The sequence below is a fragment of the Pinus tabuliformis genome, chromosome 6 (genome assembly GCF_031772625.1).
Source record: "Pinus tabuliformis cultivar Carrire ecotype Pingquan chromosome 6, CPIR1, whole genome shotgun sequence".
Taxonomy (NCBI): domain Eukaryota; kingdom Viridiplantae; phylum Streptophyta; class Pinopsida; order Pinales; family Pinaceae; genus Pinus; species Pinus tabuliformis.
The window spans coordinates 39,689,534-39,715,434 of NC_142292.1; the positions used below are offsets into that span (position 1 = coordinate 39,689,534).

The 25,901-nt window shown below is 37.8% G+C and overlaps 1 protein-coding gene across 1 annotated transcript; it reads right to left on the reverse strand.

Annotated features, from left to right (window-relative positions):
• Positions 1 to 24,801: 24,801 nt before the first annotated feature.
• On the reverse strand, positions 24,802 to 25,562 carry LOC149257112 (uncharacterized). Its single transcript, XM_089455316.1, has 2 exons — positions 25,446 to 25,562; positions 24,802 to 25,308 (listed from the first exon to the last, which is right to left on the reverse strand). The coding sequence occupies exons 1-2, from the start codon at positions 25,560 to 25,562 to the stop codon at positions 24,802 to 24,804; spliced, it is 624 nt and encodes a 207-aa protein (XP_089311442.1).
• Positions 25,563 to 25,901: the final 339 nt, after the last annotated feature.

Genomic DNA, 25,901 nt, shown 5'->3' on the forward strand with positions numbered 1-25,901 from the left:
CCCCCTTGCACTTCTAAGTAAAAAAGGGTAAAAAAACTGCTGCTATTTCATGGGCTTAGCGAAATAAAGAGATGGATTCCAAGTGACTGGTAGAACCGTAAGACAAAATTAAAGACTTCTTAGAGGGTGAGGATTGTGGCTTTAGCTTTGAGGATCATCAATATCTTCTTCTTGACCTAGAAGATCAAAGACAAAACATTCGTTTGGATAGGTAAAAAGGAGTGGAGGACAAAATATAGGGCCCTTTGGCTTCAGGCGTGTGACGAGAACACTACATTATTTCAAAAAATTTCCAATCATAGGAAACAGATAAAAACTATTTTGTCAATATACAGGGAAGATGGCTCCCAGAATACCTCTTGCCGAGAAATTTCTAAGATAAGGGTCTCTTTCTTTAGGAACCTCTTTAAAATTAATTGTGGAGTTAATATTGACCACATCCTCAAAATTTCTTCCCATTTCCCCAAATTTGTGGAGGATGTCAATAATGACTTTCTCATGTCATAAACCATAATGGAGGAGCTGAAAAATACATTGAATGGTTTTCATAAAGGTAAAAGCCTTGGTCTAGATGCCTTTCTTATTGAATTTTTCATAACCTACTTTGAGATCATTATCCACGATATTCTTCAATTTCTGAAATACTCAATACTAAATGGCCATGTTTTTGGTCCCTTTAATTCCACTTTCATAACCTTGATCCCAAAAATCGACAAGCCTACTTGTTTTGTGATTTTCACCATATATCCCTTTGCAACTCTACATACAAAATTATTTCTAAGATTATTGTCTCCTGTATAAAAAATACTCTCTTTGATCACATCTCTCCCAAAAAAATTAGTTTTCTACATGGCAGGAAAATTCGCGATGCCATTGGGATTGCCTAGGAACGTCTCCATTCGATTAAAAAAAAAGGAAGTAGGTGGTGTTGTATAAAGTGGATCCTTATAAAGCTTTTGACTAAGTAAACTTGATTTTAATTTGTATCCTCCTACATCCTGGGTTTCATCAAGATTTTGTGGCCTGGATCTATAACTGCGACAAGGCTATACGAGAATGTTATTTACAAGCTTAGGTCGACTGAGGATTGGTTAGAAGAAATTAAAAGCAATGGTTAGAATCAAGCAGGGTGTCCCCTATCCCCTACCCTTTTTGGTATATATATTGATAAACTAGAAGAATGTTTGAAAGATATAGGTTGTGTTGGCCATGTGCTCATTGCTATGATCATAAATATTCTCCTTTATGTTGACAATATTGTTCTTTTGGTAATGAGCCCTTATGATCTTAGTAAGAAACAAAAAATCCTCCAGTATTTATTCTCTAAGATGGATATGACTGTCAATACCAGAAAGACTAAATTCATGATGATTAAATCCAAAAACATCACCTAAAATACTTTTATTTATGATAATAACTCCTTGGAGGAACTTCCTTCATACAACTATCTGGGAACCGACATCCATCATAACGTCAATTAGAATTATAGCATTGATAAAAGGATAAATGGATGTTGGAAAACTTAGAATGGGCTTGTAAATAACTGTAAGTTCGTCGATCTTTGGATTCGGGGTAAAAAAAGAATCTCCTCTATGATAATCTCGTCACTCCTATTATTTTATATGTATATTAGTTTTGGGGTTCCGGTATATCTAGAGAGCCATGGAGGAACACTGAATAGATTCAAAAGTAGTTTATAACCTACAACCTCAAAATTAAAGGAAATGCTCCTTACCCTATCCTCGTGATTGAACCAAGTCTTTACCCTATTAAAAGTGTGGCTATGAATAGGTACCTTATGTATAAGAAGAATTTATACAATATGGACACAAAGAGGTTTCCTAAAATTGCTTATAACTCTAGTAAAATCCCTCGCCTTCGTCTCAAGCCATGGTATCATAAGGATGCCCAACCTTGGTTGGACCATTGGGGAATAAAGAAGGATATCATATTGTAGAATTTGGATAATATTAAAAATATTATTAATGTCAAATTTAAGGAGAAATTTTGGGGAAATAAAGAGGTAGAGAGAAAAAGGAAACTCAATATTATAAGGAGGTGATCAACCCCAATCTTGAAAACCAAAATTGTCTGTTTATCTTGAATAGTGTTATGAAGAAAATTAACATTGTCAAAATTAGAACTAATTTTCATGAGCTTCATAGTGAAATTGGACATTAGTCAATGCCAAAAATGCCATGGAATGAAATATTTTATCACTTTGTGATCCTAAGAAGGTTGAAGATGAAAGGATCTTTCTCTTGGATTAATGTCCATCTTATACTCACATTTGATCTAGTTTTCAAAATATTTGTCACACTACCAACCTTCTTGACCTTTTAACTCAAAAAAACTATGGTCTAGTAATCTCTTACCTTATTAAGGTCTAGTAGACTATCTAGGTCTTAGTGGATATTCATCATCATTATTTAAAATAAGTTTTTATATTTTATTATATAAATAGATAATTTAATTATAGTTACAAATATCCGAAAAAAAGAAAAGAAGACCACTAGAAAAAATAAGTAGTTACATCCCTTGTGATTTAAAAGAGTCTCACAATTAGAGTTTTATTTGTTGATAATACCACCATCACACTATGGATAGGCCATGGATCATAGCTACAGTTAGGTCATTGGATGTTAGCAAATTCCTTGATGTTTTGCATCCTCTTCTAGAGAAGATTATTGTGACTGGTTGCCTTGGTTCAATGGTATAAATGGCATTATTGTAGAAAACCACATGCATGAGTTTTATTAGGCACTGAGTGCTAAATCGATCATGGATGAGGATGTAGCCATGAAGCTCTTGACCTTGATTTTCCTTTGTTGAGCTTTCAATTAAATTAATTAATTAAAAAAATTGTTATATGAACAAGTTAGATATAAATTGAGTTATCATTTTGTAGGCAGGTGGTATTGATAAACTGTGGTATTAATCCATGGTATTAGTCCATGGCATTTCGCGTCTAACTCAATTAGTATTTGCTAATATTTTTTTTTTGCTAATTAACAAATAAGATTTGAATTATACCTGAAATGCACATCTCATCAACAACCGAATTGCCTCTCGTGAAATTGTTTGGGAATCCTGGACGAGGGTGTGATTGATACCTCGTCCCTGAAAAAATAGAAAACCGTAGTCACTGGGTGAATAAATCTACAATTTTAACACCTACCGCAGGGAGACACAGTCGGATTCAAGAAAATATACATTTGAATTTGAATGCACATGTTTACTAATAGTGATAATGAAGAAGCCACGTCATGAGTGGGAACAACAAAGAACACGCGCGTTTCAGTGGGTGGATGAAGAACGTCTGTTTTTTTCCATGAGTGGGTAACAACGAAGAACCTGCGTTTCATTTTTACTGCAATGACCTAGTCCCCAGACTGCCCTTCGATGATCCAATATTTGAGTACAAGCACTTTGGCGTATGCCTTTACTACAACAGCTGCTACAAAGAGAAGGTACTTGTACTACTGCTCTTCACATTCTCTTCAACCAGAAAATCCCGTTTAGGCATTTCTTTGTATGGGCATGGTAGGATACATGTTGTATGGGTAGGGCTTAATATTGGTAGATTCCATTAAAATTTCATATGGGTACTCCATTGTAAAATAACCCATTGAGTATGAGGCTATACCCTTTCATTTTGGTCACCATCATACTTATGGATGCCTAGGGGTTCACTGTCAAATGATACGCAGACTCAAGAGGTGGCTCCCAAAGGTCGCATGCTCTCATATGGAAACCCTAGTTTCAAAAGAAATGGTGCAATGGTAGAGGTACACAAAGAAGTAGAGGACATGCCAAAATTGCTTCATGAAGTCCAAGTGGAAAATTGGATAAAGGACATGGAGATGCAAATAGACATTTCATAGGTTTCGATTCGAGCGATCACTCTTGGTATGGTTAAAGGACATGGAGACGCAGATAGACATTTCACGGGTTTCAGTTCCAATGATCACTTTTGGTATGGTTACTTGTTCCCCTCTACCTGTACCTTTTTTTCATGAATTCTTCAATCAATAGTTCAAAATTTTAGGGTTGGGTTGCAGTTCGAGTTTGGATATCCCAATCTTTGGGATTCTAGTCATTGCCACTTTTGAGGCCCCCTCACGCCCCTTGTCCCTCTCCTTCCTTGGGGCCTCCCCACTCCTCTTCCTCCTAGGACTCTAAGGGACCCTCTTGTCACTTTTCAAATATCGGTATGGGTTTTGGCTGCATTGAGTGGTCTCATTAGGTCCAACACGTTCGGGGTAGAAAATCAAATATCTCTCAGGAAATATCAAAGGATTTAGCAGAAATCAGGTCAGGTAAACAACAATCTATATTCAGGATCCTTGGAGCCATGGCCCCTTTAGTGTTTTCCTCATGTTAATTCTTTTTCTCTGTAATTAGGGACTAGCTAACCCCATTAAAAAAATGGGCCATATCTTCAAAGGATGGGAATTCATGTTTATAGATGTAGTGGGAAAATTTTGGGGTGTTCATATCAGGCTAGAAATCATCTAATTATATTTTGTGATTCGCTTAGGCCACCAAGCATGCCTTGGTGGTCGATATTTGGTCTGAAACCTTGGAAATTCATTTATCACTTTGCAACATTTATGGCCCGTTTATTAATAGGAAGCCTTTCTAGGAGACTTTATAGTCACTACACTTGTCTCACCCACATGGTCTCATTTTGGGTGGGGATTTGAATATCTCCTTGGGTCTTGGGAAGATTTGGGGGTTTGCACCTTTAAAGGACGCTGATGAGGATTTTTTTAATTCATCTATTAAACAAATGGGGGATGATCGATCCTTTGTCCCCAAAGCTACTCCCAACCTGGAGGAATAACAGAAGCGAATATGATAAAATTGTTAAGTCATTGGATTGATTTTTGGTGATTGAGGAGCTAGTGGATTCACGCTTTTGTATTAGGTAGTGGGTTGCCTCTCGGGGGCCTTCTTACCATTGCCTTGTCATCCTTGAACTAAAGTCTGAGTTAAAAATAATTAATATTATTTTATATTAATGGAGAAAATGGTTACATTGTTGTAACGTTCTCCCTAGTTTAGGATTAGTTCCTAAAGTTTAGGGGTTTGGGTGCAACTTCCTAATTCCTAGTATTGTATTTAATGATGTAATCTTTCATTGTTGAATAATAGAGTGTACGAGAGTGATCTCTCTGTTGTTGGTGAGTGTAGTCTCCAGGTGCAGGCCACACCTGAGAGCTACATCTCTTTCTTTCCAATTCTGTTCACATTTTATCTTGGTATCAGAGCTCAGATTGGGTGAGCCTGATTTTTTGTCACCTTGTGGCTGAAGTGCCTTTTTTGTAGCTAGCTTGCCTGTGTGGCTTGAAGTGCCTTTGTGGCCGCGTGTACACAAGAGCTCTGTGCTCAATTGAGCAGGTGGACTGCAGAACACTTCGCTCGGACTCAGATATTTTTTTTTTCGGAGTGAAGAGGAGATTGGCGTGCTTTTTGCGCTGACAGAAGCACCAGAAAAGGGAATTAGCGCAGAATTTAATAAGAAAATCGCGCCAGAGCTTCAGAACGCCCAATTGCGCGGATTTTTCGCTCGGGATCGTGCCAGTAAAGAACACTGGCACCGATTTTTAATTGGCACGGATTTTTCGCTCGGGATTACGCCAACACTAAGAAGATTTTTCGCACGCTGATTGAGGACGCGCCAATCTTCCTTCAAAGGGATCTGCGGGAAGCGCCAACTTCGTTTGGCGGTTTGCAAGGGGTGCAGATCGGCGAAGTTGCAGATCTATCCGGGAGAGGCAGATCGGATCAAATTTTTGATCAGATCGGATCTTCGGCTATATTGAAGACGCTGAATTTGCTCATTGGAGCGGGATTGCCAGACACTACAGATCGGACCCCGAGGTGACAAATCAATCTGACAGGTATTGTTTTTTTTGTTGTTGGGTAGATTCAGAATGAGTAATACGATGGAATCTTACCTTAACGAGTCTGGTAAACTTAATGGATGTAACTTCACAAATTGGAAGTTTAAGATCCAGACCTTGCTCGAAGGTGTGAATGCTTGGTCCATAGTTACAGGCGATGAGCAGAAGCCGAATGGAGGGCCCCAGGAGCAAGATTGGGAAAAATGAGACAACAAGGCCAAAGTCTTGTTGGAGATGTCTGTGAAGGACAATGTTATTGCGCACATCAGAGACTGTAAAACGTCCGCGGACATCTGGACGAAAATCAAAAGTCTGTATGAGACCCATAATACGAGCAGAGTCTTGGCACTTAAAAGCAAGCTATTTTCAATGAGGATGGACGAGAGGGAGACTGCTACTGCATTTTTTGCAAGAATTAAAGATGTGAAAGACGGATTGGTGGCCATCGAAGTGGCGGTGTCTGATGAAGATCTTGTTGCAATCACAATGAACGGGATGCGTGATGATTTTCAAACGTTCATCACTGGAGTATCGACAAGGGAGAAAATGCCCTCATTTGATGATCTTACTGGGATCTTGCAGCAAGAGGAGGAGCGGCGACAGAACTTGAACCCCCAGAGTGATGATCTTGCGCTGATGGCGAAACGACGATCATCGAAAGGAAAGCAGTCACAACAGCAATCAAAGCAGAAAGGAGGAATATCATAGAAGAATCTGCATTCTCATAAAGGTATGCTTGCAAATCATTCTGAAAAGAAGTGTTATTATTGTGGAAAGATAGGTCATATACAGAGAGAATGTTATAAGAAGCAGGCTGATGATGTAAAGATGAGGCATGCAAATGCAAAGCACAGCGGATACTTTGCTGAAGAAGAAGACTTCAGTCATGAATTTCGATTGTTCACAGTCGACTGTGCCCTTTCAGCATCTAATGAAGATGACATTTGGTATGTCGATTTTGGAGCATCCTCTCACATGACAGGTAAAAATGAATTCTTTGATAATCTTGAAGAAAGTATAAATGGATAAAAAATATATCTAGGAGATGATAGTGGATACGAGATTAAAGGTCATGGGGTGATTTCAGTTAAGTTACCAAATGGAAAAATTAGTCACCTTACAAATGTTTTATATGTACCTGGAATTAAGAAAAATCTGATATCTGTATCCATGATGGTTGATCAAGATATGCAAGTTGAGTTCTTCAAGACTCACTGTGTGATAAAGGATTGCAGGAATGAAATAGTGGCAACAGGCATGCGAGTTGGAAGCCTATACAAACTGGATGCAAAAAGCATACCAAAGCAAGCCATGGTTGCAGGAGGATCGACAGCCGAACAACTTTGGCATCAGAGGTTCGGTCATTTGAATTTGCAGGACCTCATGTTATTGCATAAGAAAGGTATGGTCGAGGGACTCCCTATCTTTCTTAATGTTCAGTTAAATTGTGATGGTTGTGCCTTAGGAAAAATGCATAGAGAACAGTTTCGACTGCATGATAGGAGGAAGGAAACAAATATTTTAGAGCTAGTGCACACTGATGTATGCGGACCTATGCAGACAAGGTCGCTAGGGGGAGCATATTATTTTTGTTATTTACTGATGACTGCACTAGATATTCATGGGTTTATTTTTTGAACAAGAAAAGTCAGACTTTCCATTGCTTTATAGAATTTAAAACCTTGGTGGAAAAGCAGTTTGGTAAGAGTATAAAAATTCTCCGATCTGATCAAGGGGGAGAATACAAGCTAAAGGAATTCATGAAATTTTTCAAATCTCATGGGATTGTTCAGCAGTATACAGTGCCACACACACCACAACAGAATGGAGTAGCAGAGCGCAAGAACAGAACCTTGGTGGAGTGCACAAGGAGCATGTTACAAGGTAAGGGTCTGTCTAATAGCTTTTGGGCAGAGGCTATTAATACTGCTGTATATTTGAAGAACGGAAGTCCTACCAGGTATCTTGGCTTCAAAACCCCTTTTGAAGCTCTATATGGATTTAAACCAGCAGTAAACCATCTAAAAGTATTTGGGTCAAAAGCATTTGCCCATATACCCAAAGCTGATAGGAAGAAATTAGATCCTAAAGCTGTGAAATGCATCTTTGTTGGTTATGGCACATAATTTAAAGCATATAAATTATACAATCCTGAGTCTCGTAAGACATTTGCAAGCAGGGATGTAGTGTTTCATGAACAGGGACAGGAAGGGAAAGATGACGTTGGAGATGATTGGCACATTCCATTGTTGTTGGAGGAAAGCAGCGAGGGTGAAAGAAAGCAGGAGCAGAAAGAAGAGAAAAAAGAAGAACAACAAGAAGGTGATAATGCAAGCCCAGCTATAGCAGAAGAAAACAAATTTGAGGTAAGTCCCCTACCAAGGAGGTCAGGTAGGAAGACTCAATTACCATTAAAATTGAGAAACTATGCTTTGATGTCAAAAGTTTTGAACATTGTAGAACCCTCTAATTATAAAGAAGCCAATCAATTTAAGGAATGGAGAGTTGCAATGAATGAAGAAATGGAATCAATTCTTAGAAATGATACTTGGGATTTAGTTGAGCTGCCTGAGAATAAAACAACCATAGGATGCAAGTGGCTGTTTAAACCAAAAATAAATGCAGACGGAAGTATAGATAAGTTAAAAGCTAGGCTGGTTGCAAAAGGATATTCACAGCAGGAAGGTATAGATTTTGATGATACTTTTGCACCTGTAGCAAAGCTAAATACAATCAGAATGCTTATTGCTTTAGCTACTAAATGTAATTGGGAATTACACCAGCTTGATGTTAAATCTGCATTTTTAAATGGTGATTTAAAAGAAGAAATTTACTTAGTACAGCCAGAAGGATATGTAAAGCAGGGGCAGGAACATCTTGTTTGCAGATTGAAAAAGGCTTTATATGGTTTAAAGCAAGCACCCAGGTCTTGGTACGAAAAGGTTGATTCTTTCTTTGTAAAGTATGGTTTCCATAGAAGTTTAAATGACCCAAATTTGTATACCAAGTACAATAATCAGAGGCGGATTATTTTGATTTCTTTGTATGTGGACGACATGATTATAACAGGAAATGCAGATGATTTAATCAAAGGAATCAAAAGGCTTATGGCACAAGTTTTTGAGATGAAGGATCTCGGAAGCCTTCACTACTGTCTGGGATTAGAAGTATTTAGAGATACTGGGCAAACTTTTCTTACCCAAGGGAAGTATGCCAGAAATCTGTTGGAAAAGTTTGGCATGGATCAGTGTAGAGCAGCAACGACACCTTTGCAGCAGAATCTGAAATTGAACAGTGATGATGGCACTAAGGAGATTTATGCCACAATGTACAGACAGCTGGTTGGCAACCTGATATATCTTACAACAACCAGACCTGACTTGGCATACTCTGTTAGTGTGTTGAGCCAATTTATGTCGAAACCGCTTGAAAGTCACTGGATAGCAGCAAAGATCGTGTTAAGGTATCTTTGTGGTACTGTTAATTATGGTATTTTATACACTGATGTATCTGATGTTATTCTAGCAGGTTTTTCAGACTCAGACTGGGCAGGTAACCTGGATGATCGGAGGTCCATCACAGGTTATGCATTCAACATAGGTTCCGGGGTCATAGCTTGGAGCAGCAAGAAGCAGAGTACTGTAGCCTTGTCTTCATGTGAAGCTGAGTATCAGGCATTGTGTGCAGGAACTTGTGAAGCGATCTGGTTGAGGAGGCTTCTTAAAGATGCAGGAAAAGAACAGAAGAATCCCACTTCCATTAAAAGCGACAATCAGAGCACCATTAAATTAGCATACAATCCAGTGTTTCACAAAAACACCAAACATATAGACACTTAGTTCCATTTTGTTAGAGAGAAAATACAGTCTAAAGAAATTGTTGTTGTATATTGTAAAACTTGTGACAATGTGGTTGATATTTTCACAAAGCCTCTTGCACGAGTGAAATTTGAATTGTTTAGAAAGTTGCTAGGAGTCCAGGAGAACCCTTTCTCCATTAAGGGGGGGAGTTAAAAATAATTAATATTATTTTATATTAATGGAGAAAATGGTTACATTGTTGTAACGTTCTCCCTAGTTTAGGATTAGTTCCTAAAGTTTAGGGGTTTGGGTGCAACTTCCTAATTCCTAGTATTGTATTTAATGATGTAATCTTTCATTGTTGAATAATAGAGTGTACGAAAGTGATCTCTCTGTTGTTGGTGAGTGTAGTCTCCAGGTGCAGGCCACACCTGAGAGCTACATCTCTTTCTTTCCAATTCTGTTCACATTTTATCTGTCTGTTGGTCAGAAACCCCCCTCCCATTTCAAGATTAATCCCCATTGGCTAGAAAATCCCTCCTCCATTCAAAAACTCCAAGCTAGTTGGAGGCTATACCGCCTAGCTAGTCAAACATCTCCCCCCTTGAACTTCTAAGAAAACCTAAAAAAAAAAACTACAACTATTTCATGGGTTTTAAGAAAGAAAGAGATGCATTCTAAGCGACTAGCAAACTTGTAATCCAAAATTAAAGACCTCTGAGAGAGGTAAGACTATGGTTTTTGGCTCCTGAGGATCATAAATCATCTTACCCGAAATAGCAAAGACAAAACATTCTTTTGGATTGAGAAAAAGGAGCGAAGGATAAAAGGCAAAGCCCTTTGGTGTATATTTGAGTACAAGCACTTTGGTGTATGCCTTTACTACAACCGCTGCTGCAAAGAGAAGGTATTATTCTAGCCTTCACATTCTCTTCAACAAGAAAATCTTGTTTCATTTCTGATAGATTTTGTTATAGATTCAAACTCGCGTTCATATTAAATTGTTCGTTTTATGAAAGAATCTTCGGGAAGAGCCCAAAAAAAATTCTCGTTATTATATTTCATACTCATAAGCATAAATACTGTGTGGGAATTGGTGCGGAGTTTATTCCGGCATTCTGCAGAATAGTAGGGCTTATCATACCGGGGATTTCGGGTCATAGCCCATTCAGGCTGTTACATTGGGCCCATCCATGCTGAACCCAACAATGTGGAAGCCTCAGCGTGTTCATTACACAAATACATTCACATAATCAGCGTGTTCATTACACAAATACATTCACATAACAATTTTGTGGGTACAATCCATAAACAGATATGCAGGAAAGTCTTGGTCAAAACATTCATGAATTCGAATTCGAAAAGAATTCATGGACTTCATGTGAAATTTATGATGACGCCCTTCTATAATGCGTCATTTTTGTCGCATTAAGGGTGGTGCGATAGAAGTGCATTTTCTTAATATTAATTTCTTTGTTCAAATATCACTACTTTTGGGTGATGGTATGATTTGGGTGGACAAAAGTCAGAAAAGTGTTTAAAGAGTTGAACTTTTAACGCGGAGTGATGAATAAATCCTATTTCTTGGAATGGGTATAATATGTATGGGGGTAGTATTACTATATTTGCTATTAGTTTTGTTTTGATTAATAATATTTAAAATTTATGTGAAGTTTAATATTATGAAATTAAATTTATTCATTTTAAATAAAATTTATTTTTATTTATTTTAAATATGATTTGTTGAAACGTTTTATTTTTTATTGTGTAATGATTGCAAAAATTAACTTTTGTGTACTCTATTATTAATTACTATCTACTATAGCACTAATTATTACATACAATAAATATAAATAATTTGAAAAATAACATTATATATTAATTATTATGTACCATAAACACAAATGGTTTGTAATAAAATTCAAAAATTCAATTTTCTCATTGGTAGAAAGTATTGAATAGACCATTTTTACGAGTTTTATTTTCTAATTTAAAAAATATAAATTTGAAAAAATATATAAAAATAACATGTGTACAATTTGTACAACTCTCATTATATCAATCTATACTCTAATGACATGACATGTGTACTATAATTTGAGCATTATATGAAAAATGGTCATCATTCAATATTAAATAATTAATTATTAACTTGTTATCATTCCTTTCAATGTCAATTATATATATATATATATAACCTTTATCTACTAAAAAATGTTCAATTATATTAAAAATTAATAAAAAAAAGCTTAAACAAATATTCATATAGCTCATTTTACAATTTTATTACTGTTTGGAGTACATCTAACACATCATTACATTAAAACATTTTTATTAAACCAAGTGGCAGGAAATGCTAGCCATGCTGCCTTGTTAATTAATAATTTCGTTTCGCAGTGGGTTGATATAATTTTGTATAAAATTGATATTTTTGGTTATTTAAATGCATTTTTAATATATAAATGGATTAAGTATTTTGTAAATTAAATAGTTTAAATTTATTATTCTTAAAAAAATCTATAGAATTTTGAAATAATTAATAGCCAAAAACTAATTATATAATAATAAGAAAATAATTTACCATGATCAGGGTGCGAGCCGGTGGTTGGGACAGCCTGGGGAAAGTGATGACAAGTATCTCTGATATATGTATCGTCACCCCTCATACATTCAAGGTGATGGGTGCGGTGGCCCTTTGCATGAGTGCATGCAAGGGTGGTGGGAAATGTAGTAGAGAAGGTGGCGAGATAGGAGGTATAGGAGAGCACGACAAACAAGTGGGTGAAGTTGGAGTGTTGGCTCGTGGACAAAGGAGTTGGTGTAGGGGAAAGGGAGGGCGACGACATCAAGCTTGGAGACGGCCTGCAATTGTATACGGGCATGTTTTTCTGTTGGTGGGAGAAGGGAAAAAGTAGGAATGTCAATTGGGGGGTTGAGAATTCCTCGTGGCAATGGGGTAGGCAAACAGCGACAATTGCTTGGTTCTGCGTCTATGTCTTGCGCTTGTTGGGTATCTCCTGTGGCTTCTATTGTGTTGACCCTTTGCTATTTGGTATGGAGAACCTGTGCACTGCAACCTGCGGTTTGTGCGAGGTTGGTCGCAGGAGGCATATGGTTTGTGGCAATGAGACAGATGCTGGGGGAAGGGGGGAGCAATAGAGATGCTGTATATGAGTAAGGCCATACTGTCGCAGCCAATGCACTCGTTGGGCTACTGTGAAACTCTACTGTGGATATGGAAATGCTAAGGACTTAGAGTGGAAAGTTGGGTATGAAAAAGACAATGGCCTTGCCAAAATATCCTGGGCTGAGAGGAAGGGGTTTACGATTACTACTTGGATATCCGCTGGCTTGAGGTTGGGATTACTTGCTTGGCATTGGTAAGGGGACGCCTACCCAATTGTGACTGTGAGGTACTAGGTATGGAGGTGTGACGTGATAGAGGGTTGTAGGAGGCCGGCCCCCTCTGGGCACTGGTTCTCCGCCCATTCTAGCTCCAGCTCTAACAGTAAAAGGATAAGTGAGGAGCACGTTGAGGCTGACCTTACAATCAATGCAATTCAAGGAAGGAACCAAAGGCATATTACAATAAATTATTTTCGATTAACAAATTACCACTGTGAACAGGTTTCAGGAATTTCTGATATGGCTCGACATGCGAGAGGTCGTAGACGAGGAAGGCGGGGCCAGGTCCCTAGGAAGGATAAGGCGCTAAGTGTGTCAGAGCCCCGAAGGGGAGAAAATCGATATAAAACCTTATCACCGAAGTCGCTGAGGCTTACTGTGAGGGTACCAATGAAGGAATTCAAAAGTTGTTAGAAAAATGAGAAGAGGAAATTAAATTAAAATATCAAATGTAATTTTAAATTAAAAAAAAAAAAAAAGAAAGAGAGAAGAAATATTTTGTATTAAAAAGCCCCAAAATCCATTAAATTTAATCTAATTCTCAAAAAATAAAAAAAAAAGGGATTGAACTCCATCACTTATTATCCATTCCTATTAATGTTTTCATACACGGACTGATAAAAACAATATTTAGATAAGATTATTAACAAATAAGATTTGAATTAGACCTGAAATGCACATCTCATCAACAACGGAATTGCCTCTCGTGAAATTGTTTGGGAATCTTGGACGAGGGTGTGATTGATACCTCGTCCCTGAAAAAACAGAAAACCGTAGTCACTGGGTGAATAAATCTACAATTTTAACACCTACCGCAGGGAGACACTAAATCTCTAATTCTCTAATTCTCAAAGCATTTATGAAAAATGATTGAGATCCATCACGTCCTATCCATTACTATTAATGTTTTCTTTCACGGCCTGATAAAGCACTATTTAAATTATTGAATTGAGGCTTTTGTGATCCATGTCAAGTTTGAGAGAATTTTTCGGCGTAAATCACATGATATTTCTTTTGTCGACGCGTTTCGAACCAACCAATGTGGTTCATTATCAAAACAAGTTGAAGAATCAGATCCAGCTTCGCCTGTTAAATAGTGAGAGTGGAACCTCCAATAGCTATAATTCAAGATCAGGAAATAGTTAAAATGACTAACCGCTAGATTAGAGTAGGAAACGGTAAGATGGGTAAGACCAGGGGCATAACCATACTTAAAAAAGAAGTCAAATGGATATATTACCCAGAAGTTTTACTTATTAAAATATATATATATATATAATAGTTTAGCTAAAAAGGTCATAACTATATATATATATATATATATATATATATATATATATATATATATATATATATATATATATAACTATTTATATTACCTAGAGGTTTAAAAATAATACAATAAAGTTTTATATAAAAAAAATTATTGAATTAATAGTTAGTTAAAAAAGGGGTCTTAACTATTTAATGAAAATAAATAAAAATAAAAATATTATAAACTATAATAATATAAATATCAAGATTCAATTAAATGTTTATTTCAATTGTCAATCCTATATTAATTTTAATATCCAAGTAGTTATTTTTCTTAAAAAAACATTAAAAAAAAAAAACTTTATTCACATAACAAAGGCACATAGAGGTTTAAAAATAATAAAATAAAATTTTAATCAAAATATAAAATAAATTTATTGAATTAATAGTTAGTTAAAAAGGGGTCTTAACTATTTAATGAAAATAAATAAATATATAAATATTATAAACTAAAATAATATAAATATTCAGATTTAATTAAATGTTTATTTCAATTGTGAAACCTACATTAATTTCAATATTCAAGTAATTAAAAAAAATATATATATATCTTTATTCACAGAGCAAAGGCCAATGATTATAAGAACAAGCAAACAACAAGGGAAGGGAGGAAGGGAAGAAAATCACTAGGGAGAGAGTGCTAGGACCCAGCAACTACCATTCTTCCAGCTATCCTCTCTATTGAGACTGCTCAGTCTTTTTTCAATCTCCAGGGCTTCCCTAAATTTCCGGTGATGGAACTGCGAAACTCTAGCAAAAACACTAGCCTCTTCAATACAAACATGATACTTGATTCTCTGCTTTAAATCTTAATTTCCAGAAAAGAAGAGAATATTAACAAATACGAATTGAGTTAGATGCGAAATGCCCCATTGAGTAAGACCCATGTGCTTTTGCTTTTTTTTTTTTTTAATTCGACACTCTCCTCTTTTTTTTAATTTGACACTTTCCTCTCTGTGGCATCACATGTGCGCTTTTGCTGCTAGTTTTGTTTTGTTTTGTTTTTTATTATTATTATTAATTTGACACTTTTCTTTTTGTTTTGTGATATCATATGTGTTTTTTTTATTTGATATCTTTTATTTTTGGTATTACATGTGTTTTTTCTTTTCTTAATTATGAGACATGTGCTTTTAATTTTTTTTCTTAATTATGAGACTTTCTTCTTTGTGGTATTGTGCAAATTATTGAACAAGCTATTTCCACGTTTCCTCTTTGTAGCATCGTGCAAATGATTGAACAAGCCATTTCCATGTTTGGTTTCTTTCTAATTGTTATTTCAATTATTTTGGTGAAATCCACCATAATTTTGGCATTTCTACAATTTTAAAGCTTTAATTAAAGCAATTCTTGGCAAGATGAAAAAGGGTTGATTAGTAGTTTTCTTATTGCAAACATGTTTAGTGGTGTGCCATCTTTGAATAATGAGTCTAGCTCGCTGGCTAGCCCTAGTCCAACTAGCACCTCAAAGGAGAATATTAATAGGAAATGCATCAACCAGAAAGCAACAGAAACCAATCTTGTGTTGCCGTTAGGAGTTTTTCTAAATGAAATTAAAACGATGTAGTCGAGAGATTTTCCAACAGGAGAATGAACATGGAGGTATTGAAACATACGTTTGCTAGTACTTTTCAAGAGTTGATGGGTTATTTACCGAAATGTATGATTCTGGCAAAGGGCTAGTTGGCATGGATTGTGAAATTGCCAGGGGATGCCAACAAGTTATTGGCACAACATTGGTTTTGGGGTTCTCAAGCCCTCTTCTTGAAAAACTAGCATTTGGACTTTGATGCCCAAATTAAGAAATTGGAGGTTACTACAGTCTAGGTGTGTTTGTTGGGATTTCCTTTGATCTTTTGGTTAGATGATTTGTTTTCGGAAATTGGAAATAAAATCAAGCATTTCTTTGAAGCAGACAAATTGTTTAAGGATACAGGTTATATGGGCATGGCCTAGATTCTAGTAGGGCTTAATGTGACAAAGGGTTTTTCAGTTTTAATACTAGTTGATTCTTTCTGATCTTCTCCTACATCGTTGAGAAGTCTTCTCAACCAGATAGCTTCACATGTGGCTGCACACAATGCTTGGTACTCAGCTTCACATGAAGATAGAACTATAGTGCGTTGTTGTTTGTTGCTCCATGCTATGACCCCGGATCCAATGCTGAATGCGTAACCTGTGATAGATCTTTGATCATCCATGTTACCTGCCCAATCGGAATCTGAAAAACCTGCTAGAATAACATCAGAAGTGTCAGTGTACAAAATGCCATAATTACTAGTACCACTAAGATACCTCAACACACTTTTTGCTGTGACTCAGTGACTTTCGAGTGGTTTTGACATGAACTGGCTTAACACACTAACAGAATATGCCAAATCTGGTCTAGTTGTAGTCAGATATATCAAACTGCCAACTAGCTGTTTGTACATGGTAGCATCCACCTGTTTAGTACCGTCGTCACTGCTCAACTTTAAGTTCTGCTGTAACAGTGTTGCTGCTGATATGCACTGCTCCGTTCTGAACCTTTCCAACAAGCTTTTGGCATATTTCCCTTGAGTAAGAAAAGTTTGTCCAGAGTCTCTCCATACCTCCAATCCCAAACAATAATGAAGGTTTCTGAGATCTTTCATCTCAAACACTTGTGACATCTGCTGTTTGATTTCTTTGATTTGTTAGCATTCCCTGTTATGATCATATCATCTACATACAAAGAAATCAAAATAGTTTGCCTCTGTTTATTAAACTTGGTATACATATTTGGATCATTCAAGCTCCTATGAAAGCCATGCTGAACAAAAGATGAGTCAATTTTCTCATACCACGACCTGGGTGCCTGTTTTAAACCATAAAGTGCCTTTTTCAATTTACACACAAGATGTTCCTGTCCCTTTTTCACAAAACCTTTAGGTTGTACTAAATAATTCAAGTCACCATTCAGAAATGCAGACTTAACATCTAGCTGGTGTAGTTGCCATTTGTGTTTTGTTGCTAAGGAAATTAGCATTCTAATGGTGTTTAATTTTGCTACCGGAGCAAAGGTGTCATCGAAATCTATTCCCTCTTTCCGTGAGTAACCCTTTGCCACCAGTCTATCTTTAAGTTTCTCTATACTCCCATCTGCATTTATTTTTGGTTTATACAGCCATTTACATCCTATGGGGGTTTTACCTTTAGGCAATTCAACCAAATCCCAAGTATGGTTTCTATTTATTGAATCTATTTCTTCATACATTGCAGCCCTTCATGCATTAGATTTACTTGCTTCCTCATAATTTGCAGGTTCTACAATGTTTAAAATCTTTGACATTAATGCATAGCCTTTCAATTTAGAAGATAATCGAGTCTTCCTACCTGATCTCCTTGGTAGGGGACTCACCTCAATTCTGTCTATTTCTACCTTTTCTGGACTTGCATCTTCGTTGATTACATTGTCTGTTACTTCTTCTTCTTCTTGTTTCTCCTCCTGCTCTTCATCTTCCTCACTGTTTTCTTCCAATAGCAGTGGAATGTGCCAATCACTGTTAGAGTCATTCTTTCCTTCTTCAACCTGTTCATGAAATATGACATCTCTGCTTGTAAAAACCTTGTGAGTCACAGGATTAAATAACTTATATGTCTTGAACTCAGTGCCATATCCAACAAATATACATTTCAAGGCTTTAGGATCTAGCTTCTTCCTATCTGCCTTAGGTATATGAGCATAAGCTTTTGAACCAAATATTCTTAAATGACTCACTGCTGGTTTGAATCCAAACAATGCTTCAAAAGGGGTTTTGAAGCCTAAACACCTAGTACGACTCCTATTCTTTAAATATACAACAGTGTTAATAGCTTCTGCCCAAAGACCATTTGATAGACCCTTACCTTGAAGCATGCTCCTTGCACACTCCACAAGAGTTATGTTATTTCATTCTACCACTCCATTCTGCTGTGGAGTGTGTGGCACTGTAAACTGTTGCACAATCCGATGATGCTTGCAGAAATCCATGAACTCTCCCAGCCTGTATTCTCCCCCTTGATCTGAGCGGAGAATTTTTATCCTTTTTCCTGTCTAGTTTTCTACCATGGATTTAAACTCTTTAAAATGCTGAAAATCTTGACTCCTTTTACTCAGAAAGTATACCCATGAAAATCTAGTGCAATCATCTGTAAATAAGAAAAAGTAATATGCTCCTCCTAATGACCTATTTTGCATAGGTCCACAGATGTCTGTATGCACCAGTTCTAAAAGGTCTCTTTCCTTTCTATTAACATGCAAAGGGAACTCTTCTCTATGCATTTTCCCTAATGCACTTCCATCAAAATCCAGCTTAACATTATGGAAAACAAGGAGTCCATCGACCATACCTTTTCTCTGAAGTAGAATGAGGTCTTGCAAATTAAGATGGCCAAATCTCTGATGCCAGAGATTTTTGGTTGTCGATCCAGCTGCAACCATTGCTTGTTGTGGCATACTCTTCACATCTAGTTTGTACAAATTCCCCACGTGCACTCCTATTGCAACTGTTTCCATCTGGCTATCCTTAATGACACAGTTAGTCTTAAAGAATTGAATTTACATGTCCTCATCAGTAATCATTGAGACAGAGACCAAATTTTTCTTAATTCCTGGAAAATACAATACATTTTTAAGATGTCTAATGTCACCACTAGGTAATTTTACAGGAATGTCACCATGTCCTTTGATCTCATGTCCACTATCATCTCCTAAATAGATTTTCAACCCACATGAAGTTTCTTCAAGAAATTCAAACCAATCCTTCTTACCAGTCATATGTGAGGATGCGCCAGAGTCGACATACCATATGTCGTCCTCATCTTCCTTTGAAGCTAAAAGAGCACAATCGACTATAAATAGTGGAAGTTCGTGGCTGTGATCCTCCTCTTCCCTAACGAAGTAACCCTTATGTTTTCTCTGTTTGTTTCTTCCTTCGTCTGCTTGCCTCTTATAACAATCTCTAATCTCATGTCCAGGTTTTCCACAATAAAAACATTTCTTGATGGGAAAATTATTAGCAGACATACCTTTAAACAGTCTCTTCTGAAATGTGTTGGCTCCTCTCTGCTGCTGCTGCTGCGGTTGCTGATGCTGCTTCCCTTTAAACTGTCTCCTTTTTACCATCAGAGCAAGGTCATTGTTCTGGGCTTTCAAATTTTGTCGTTGCTCTTCTTCTTGTATCAAAATCCGTGTCAGCTCTTCAAATGAAGGGGCTTTCTCCCTTGCTGACAGCCCTATGATAAATGTCTGGTAATCATCAATCATTCCATTCAACGTGATTGTGACCAGATCTGAATCGTAAACTTTCTCTACGATATCTCCCAATTTGTCCTTCAGGTCTTTAACTCTCACAACGAATCCAGCAGCGGATTCATTCTCCTCCATCTTCAATGAAAACAACTTGCCTTTGAGTGACAAGACACGGTTTGATTTCTGTGTCTGGTATAGGTTTTTAATGGTTGTCCAAATGTCAGCGGCCGATTTACAGTCTCTAATATGTGGGATAACATTGTCCTTGACAGACATCTTCAATATGAACTTTGCTTTTGTCTCCCTTTTATCCCAATCTTGTTCTTGTGTGGCTGATCCCAATCTCAGCTCATTTCCTGTCATGATCGACCATGCATTTTCACTTTCAAGTAAAGTCTGCATCTTGAATTTCAAGTTGTTGAAATTTTATCCATTGAGTTTTCATATTGACTTATACCAGATCCAAACCTCTGTTTTACTGAATGAAAAAAAAAAAAATCTTCAATGAGCCACCACTGGGCAAGTCCGATCTGCTGCCACCAAACAGATCTGGAACTCCAATGCGCCACCATCGGGCAAATCCGATCTGTTGCCACCGAACAGATCCGGAACTCCAAAATGCCACCACTGGGCAAGTCCGATCTACTGTCACCAAACAAATCTGGAACTCCAATGCACCACCACCGGGCAAGTCCGATCTACTACCACCGAGTAGATCAGGGACTCCAATATGCCACCACCTGGCTACTCTGCTCTGCTGCCACCGGATAGAGCCAGAAATTCAAAGTGCCACCACCAGGCAACTCCGATCTACAAAAATTGCAGATTTTTCAAAGAGAAAGAGGTTGGCGCTCCTTCGATAGCGAAATGCCCGCGCCAAAAACAAAATCGACGTGAGTCCCCTAATTGGTGCGATTAATCCTTGATTTTCCGCGCCAATTGTACTTTCTGGCACGCTGGCGCGCTTATCACCCTCAAAACTGCACCAACTGCCATGACTATTCCTTAAAAACCCGCGCCAGCTCTTCTTTCCGCTCAAAAATGGCGCGACTGTTCACGTCAAAACCGTGCCAACAATTTCTTGAGCTCAGATATGATCATTCATCTGAGACCTATGCTCCAGGTGTTACTGCAGTCCACCTGATTCTACAAATGCCGCCACTACAGATCTGTAATCAATGATGCATCCTAAAAAAAAATTAAGGCTATCCCTACTCTGTGCTCTGATACCAAGATAAAAATTAGACTTGAATTAAAAAGGAGTTACAGCTCACAGGTGAGTACCGCACCTGGAGACTGCCCTCATACAAAGAGAAATCTCTCCGTACACTCTACTATTCATCAAATGAATGATTACATTATTAAGTACATCACTAGAAATCAGGTAGTTGCAAACAAACTCCTAAACTCTAGGAACAAATCCTAAACTAAGGAGATACGTTACAACTTATGTAACCATTTCTCCATTAATACAAAATAATATTAATTATTTTCAACTGGTCCAACACGTTTAAGGTGAAAAGTCGAATATCTATAGGGAAATATCAAAGGCTTCAATAAAAATTAGGTTGAGTAAAAAACAATCTATAGTCAGGACCCTTAGAGCCAGAACCCCTTTGGGGGTTTCCTCATGATTATTTTTCTCTCAATATTTAGGGACTGGCTAGCCCATAGAAAAACTAGCCTTGCAGCGCTTAGCAGAGACGATAGGGTCGTATGCCCTTTTTTTGGAAGAATTAATGATGGAGGGAGAAATATATGTTGTTCAGTCGTCCCATATCTCCAAAGGTTGGAAATTCATGTTTATAAATGCACTGAGAAAGTATGGGGGACTCATATTTGGCTAGAAATCACCTTATTATATTTTGTGATTTGTTTGTGCCACCACGCATGCTATGGTAACAGATATTTGGTTTCAAAACTTGGACATTCATTTATCAATTTGCAACATCTATGGCCCCTTTCTTGACAAAAAGCCTTTCTGGGAGATTTTACAGTCACTACACTTCTCTCACCCACATGCTCTCATTTTGGGTAGAGATTTAAGTATCTCCTTGGGTCTTGGGGATATTTGTGGTTTTGTAGCTTGAAGGGTTCCAGATGAGGATTTTTTCATTGTTCTATTTGACAAATGGGGGATGATTGATCCCTTGCCCCCCAAATCTTCTCTGACTTGGAGAAATAATAGAAGCAACTCTAATAGAATTGCTAAGTGATTGGATTATTTTTTGGTTGTTGAGGAGCTAGTGGATCCATGTTTTTGTTTTCGACAACGGGTTTCCTTTGGGGGCCTTCTGAACATTGCCCAATCATCCTTGAGTTGTAGTCCCGTGGTAAAAATTCCCCCCTCCCATTTCAATATTAATCCCCATTGGTTGGAGAATCCCTCCTTCATTCAAGAACTCCAAGTTGGTTGGAGGTAGTACGCTTAGATAATCAGACATCTTCTCCCTTGCACTTCCAAGAAAAAAACGGTAAAAAAAGTACTGCTATTTCATGGGCTTAAAGAAATAAAGAGATGGATTCCAAGTAACTGGTAGAACTGTAAGACAAAATTAAAGACTTCTTAGAGGGTGAGGATTGTGGCTTTGGCTTTGACGATCATCAGTCCCTTCTTCTTGACCTAGAACATCAAAGAGAAAAAATTTGTTTGGATAGGTAAAAAGGAGTGGGGGACAAAATATAGGGCCATTTGGCTTCAGGCGTGTGATGAGAACACTACATTATTTCAAAAAATTTCCGATCATAGGAAACAGATAAAAACTATTTGGTCAATATACAGGGAAGATGGCTCCCAGAATACCTAGTTCCCAGACTGCCCTTCGATGATCCAATATTTGAGTACAAGCACTTTGGTGTATGCCTTTACTACAACAGCTGCTACAAAGAGAAGGTACTTATACTATATTCTCTTCAACCAGAAAATCTTGTTTCATTTCTGATACAATATTTTGTTCAAACTCACGCTCATATTAAATGGTTTATTTTATGACAGAATCTTGTGGAGGAGCCCAACAGAAATTTCTCGCTATTACATTTCATCCCCCTACGCATAAATGCTGTGTGGGAATTGGTGCAGAGTTTATTGTTGCAATACACAAAAGGAAGGGACTTCAAAGAAACGAAATTGTCGACACTCTTCAGGATAGCAGGGCTTATAATATCGGGGATTTCGTCTCATAGCCCCGTAAATTATATCAACGCGGTTAGATTGGGCCCATCCACGCTGAAACCAACAATGTGGAGGCCTCAGCGTTCACTCCAAATTAGTGAGGTGACCACTTATAACCGCGCTGATCTGATTGGGATGTAACGAACTAGCAACAGCGCGTCAAATCACGAAACAAACCCCAGTGGCTTCATTGTTTTCTATAATAAACAAGACCGGCTGCGAAGCAGCGAGTCCCTGCGAATGCAAAAAATAGCAAAAACTCTTGCAGAAACGAAAGCAAAAAATAGCAAAAACTCTTGCAGAAACGAAGGGAACGGTTCAGCTTCATCTGCCATCTCCAGCAACTTCTTGAGCAATGATACCAACGGACATCTCCAGCAGCAACTTCTTGAGCAATGATACCCGCTGCTGCTACCAAAGAATCAGTGAGAGTGGATTTTCCTGCGACACAAAAAAGCACCAAGCTCATAGTCAGACATTTTGAAAAATAAAATGATACCAAAGAATCAGTGAGTCTGCAGATACAGTGAATTTTCAGGTGCTCAATACAGATCCTATTAACGTTATATATTGAAAGTAATGACTGTGAGGGCTCTAAATCTTCATTAGGTCTGCAAGAATGTTTAGCTAGTTGTTTCTGTACATTATACGACTTTTAGAAAGGATCCAGTGTCTATGCTTTATTTACTATTTTAAAATTTGTATTATTAATGTATACAGGAAAACCCCGGGACTAGTTTTACAGCGTAGTTTATGTTCTAGGCGAGTCTGGATTGAGAGCAATTCATGCAAAAAAAGATGGTAGTCCTGTCTGTTATATTACAGGCATCACCGATTTTGGGGACTGTACAGTCTGTTGTTGTGATTACCAAGCTACTTAATGCGCCACCGCCACCGCCACCCTCTGTCGCATGATCAGAAATCTTGTCACTCCGTTAATTCATTGTTCCACTGCACTGGATATCTGGGAGTCAAGCGCCTTGTATCGGTAGTAATCCTCGGTACTACTAAATTCAGAAGTTTGTTTAGAAGGGATATGGGGCCTCTGTAAGTCAACCGCTACTTCCAATAATAGCAAGGCAGCACCCTGCCCAGATACGCATCCAAAGCCCAGCACCTTAGCTTTCTCAAAATCCCACACGCTGACGGTGCCCCGCGTGACTGAAGAAGTGAGACTGGGCCAACACGTCACCGTCGCTGTTTTTAGAGACCATTGAGATAGTTTTGAGGCGTAGAGGATTTGGTTCAATGTTTACGTGAGATTTGGTTTTATAGTGTTATTGATTTGTGATTTAATTTTAAAACGATTAAGTGAGATTTGGTTTTATAGTATTCATGATTTTTTATTCAATTTTAAATAAAATCATTAACAAAACTATATATACTATTTTATTGGGAAGGGAAGAGTCTACTGCACAATTTGTTGTGATTACCACGCTCCTTCACGCGCCACCACCACCGTTTTCAGAGATCTTGTCACGCATCGGAAATCTTAAATTGTTCTGGAAGTTAAGCGCCTTGCATCTCTACTAATCACACCCTACCTAATTTCATCTGTCAAAATCGAATTGTAAGGCCACGTGTGATCTCTGAGAATTACAGTCGACCACGTCTCTTTTTAATCTGTCATTTTCGATAACGCTGGATCGAACCGGTGACTTCCCATAGTCAAAGCAGGTGGAGGGCATCGCAGATTTAGCTGTGCAACTGAAAATTAAAGCGGGTGGAGGATATGGCAGATTTAGCTATGCAAAAGGAAACTAAGCTCTAATCAGTGGAACGCCTGGAGCGTGGATGACAGGTGGCAAAGAAGATACCTCATAAAAGTACCACAACCCTCAAAGCACGTTTAAGAAATCACCTTCAACAAATGTCATATATGGCTTGACACTTAGTCAATATGCATTCAAATGCCCATGCAGGCTGGCAGCAATGCATATGCTCTCTGTGCTACCTTTGCTTCTGTCTCCGTCTCTGTAACCTTCTGTAACCTTGAAAAGAGAATTCGGTGCTGGTTTTCGTTCTTGGTTTTTCTGTGTGCGCTTTTAGACTTTCACACCCGAATAAATCGAGTTTTTGCAACGCTGTAAGATTTTCAAGCTCGCTGGGAAGCACTTCTAGACTTTTACAGCGTTGCAAACAGAGTTCTTGCAGACAATTCAATGATCCCAAATGTTCTGGTAGCTGCGTCAAACCAGAACAGCTAGACATTCTCAACATTGTTAAAGAGCCCAGACTTGAAAATGATGCCGGTAATTTCTCTAAATATTGGCAACTATCAAGTAATAGTTCCTCCAAACCATTTCCCAGATCTCCTAGCTCTTCAGGTAAGCTTTTGAACTGTGCCTTCGCCAGTCTCAGTACTCGCAAATTGCTTAGTTGCTGAATACATTGGGAAGAGATTTGGAAGCGAGGGGAATTTAATTCAAATTCGATGTGTCTGAGACTGGAAGGCATCTGCATATTATGCAATTAGGAATATATGAAAATCATACTCTAACTATTAAAACTAATAAAACTGCGCATGATATAGCGTTTTAGATATTCCAGGAAAAGTAAGAAGAGAAATAACCAGATATTTTAGGTGAACTTACTTGACATAGGTTCTGTAAATCTTCCGGGTTGTAACATAAATGTCTGAGCTTCTTGAGTTTCTGAATGAACGCGCATTCGGGTCGTGGAACATTTAAATAGGTTTCCCGGTTGTCCATTTATAGCAAATGCATCTGAAATGTTGGGGCCAGCTACTGTTCGGGTTTCCTGCGAATGCAAACAGGGTCAATAGCTGGAAGCCATGAACTGTGTGCGTGCCACCAGAGAGTCCCTTCTTGACCAGCGATAGTAAATCTATATGTATAACTTCGACCTGGGCGAATGGGGCATTGTGTTATGAATTCAGGTCCATCTTGGCGCACTCCATGCCTGCAATTACATGTAGAAACGATTTTCCCATGAGGTACATGCTGCTACATGTCTTTTAAAATTCAAATCAGAGACACGAGTTTAAATTGCAGTATATCAGGATGATCTACTTGACAAATAACTGCTTG

Coding starts and splice junctions, on each gene's coding strand:
- LOC149257112 (XM_089455316.1), bottom strand. CDS start 25,562: ATGGACAACCGGGAAACCTATTTAAATGTTCCACGACCCGAATGCGCG. Junction 25,309..25,445: donor ATTTACAGAACCTATGTCAA/GTAAGTTCACCT, acceptor CATAATATGCAG/ATGCCTTCCAGTCTCAGACA.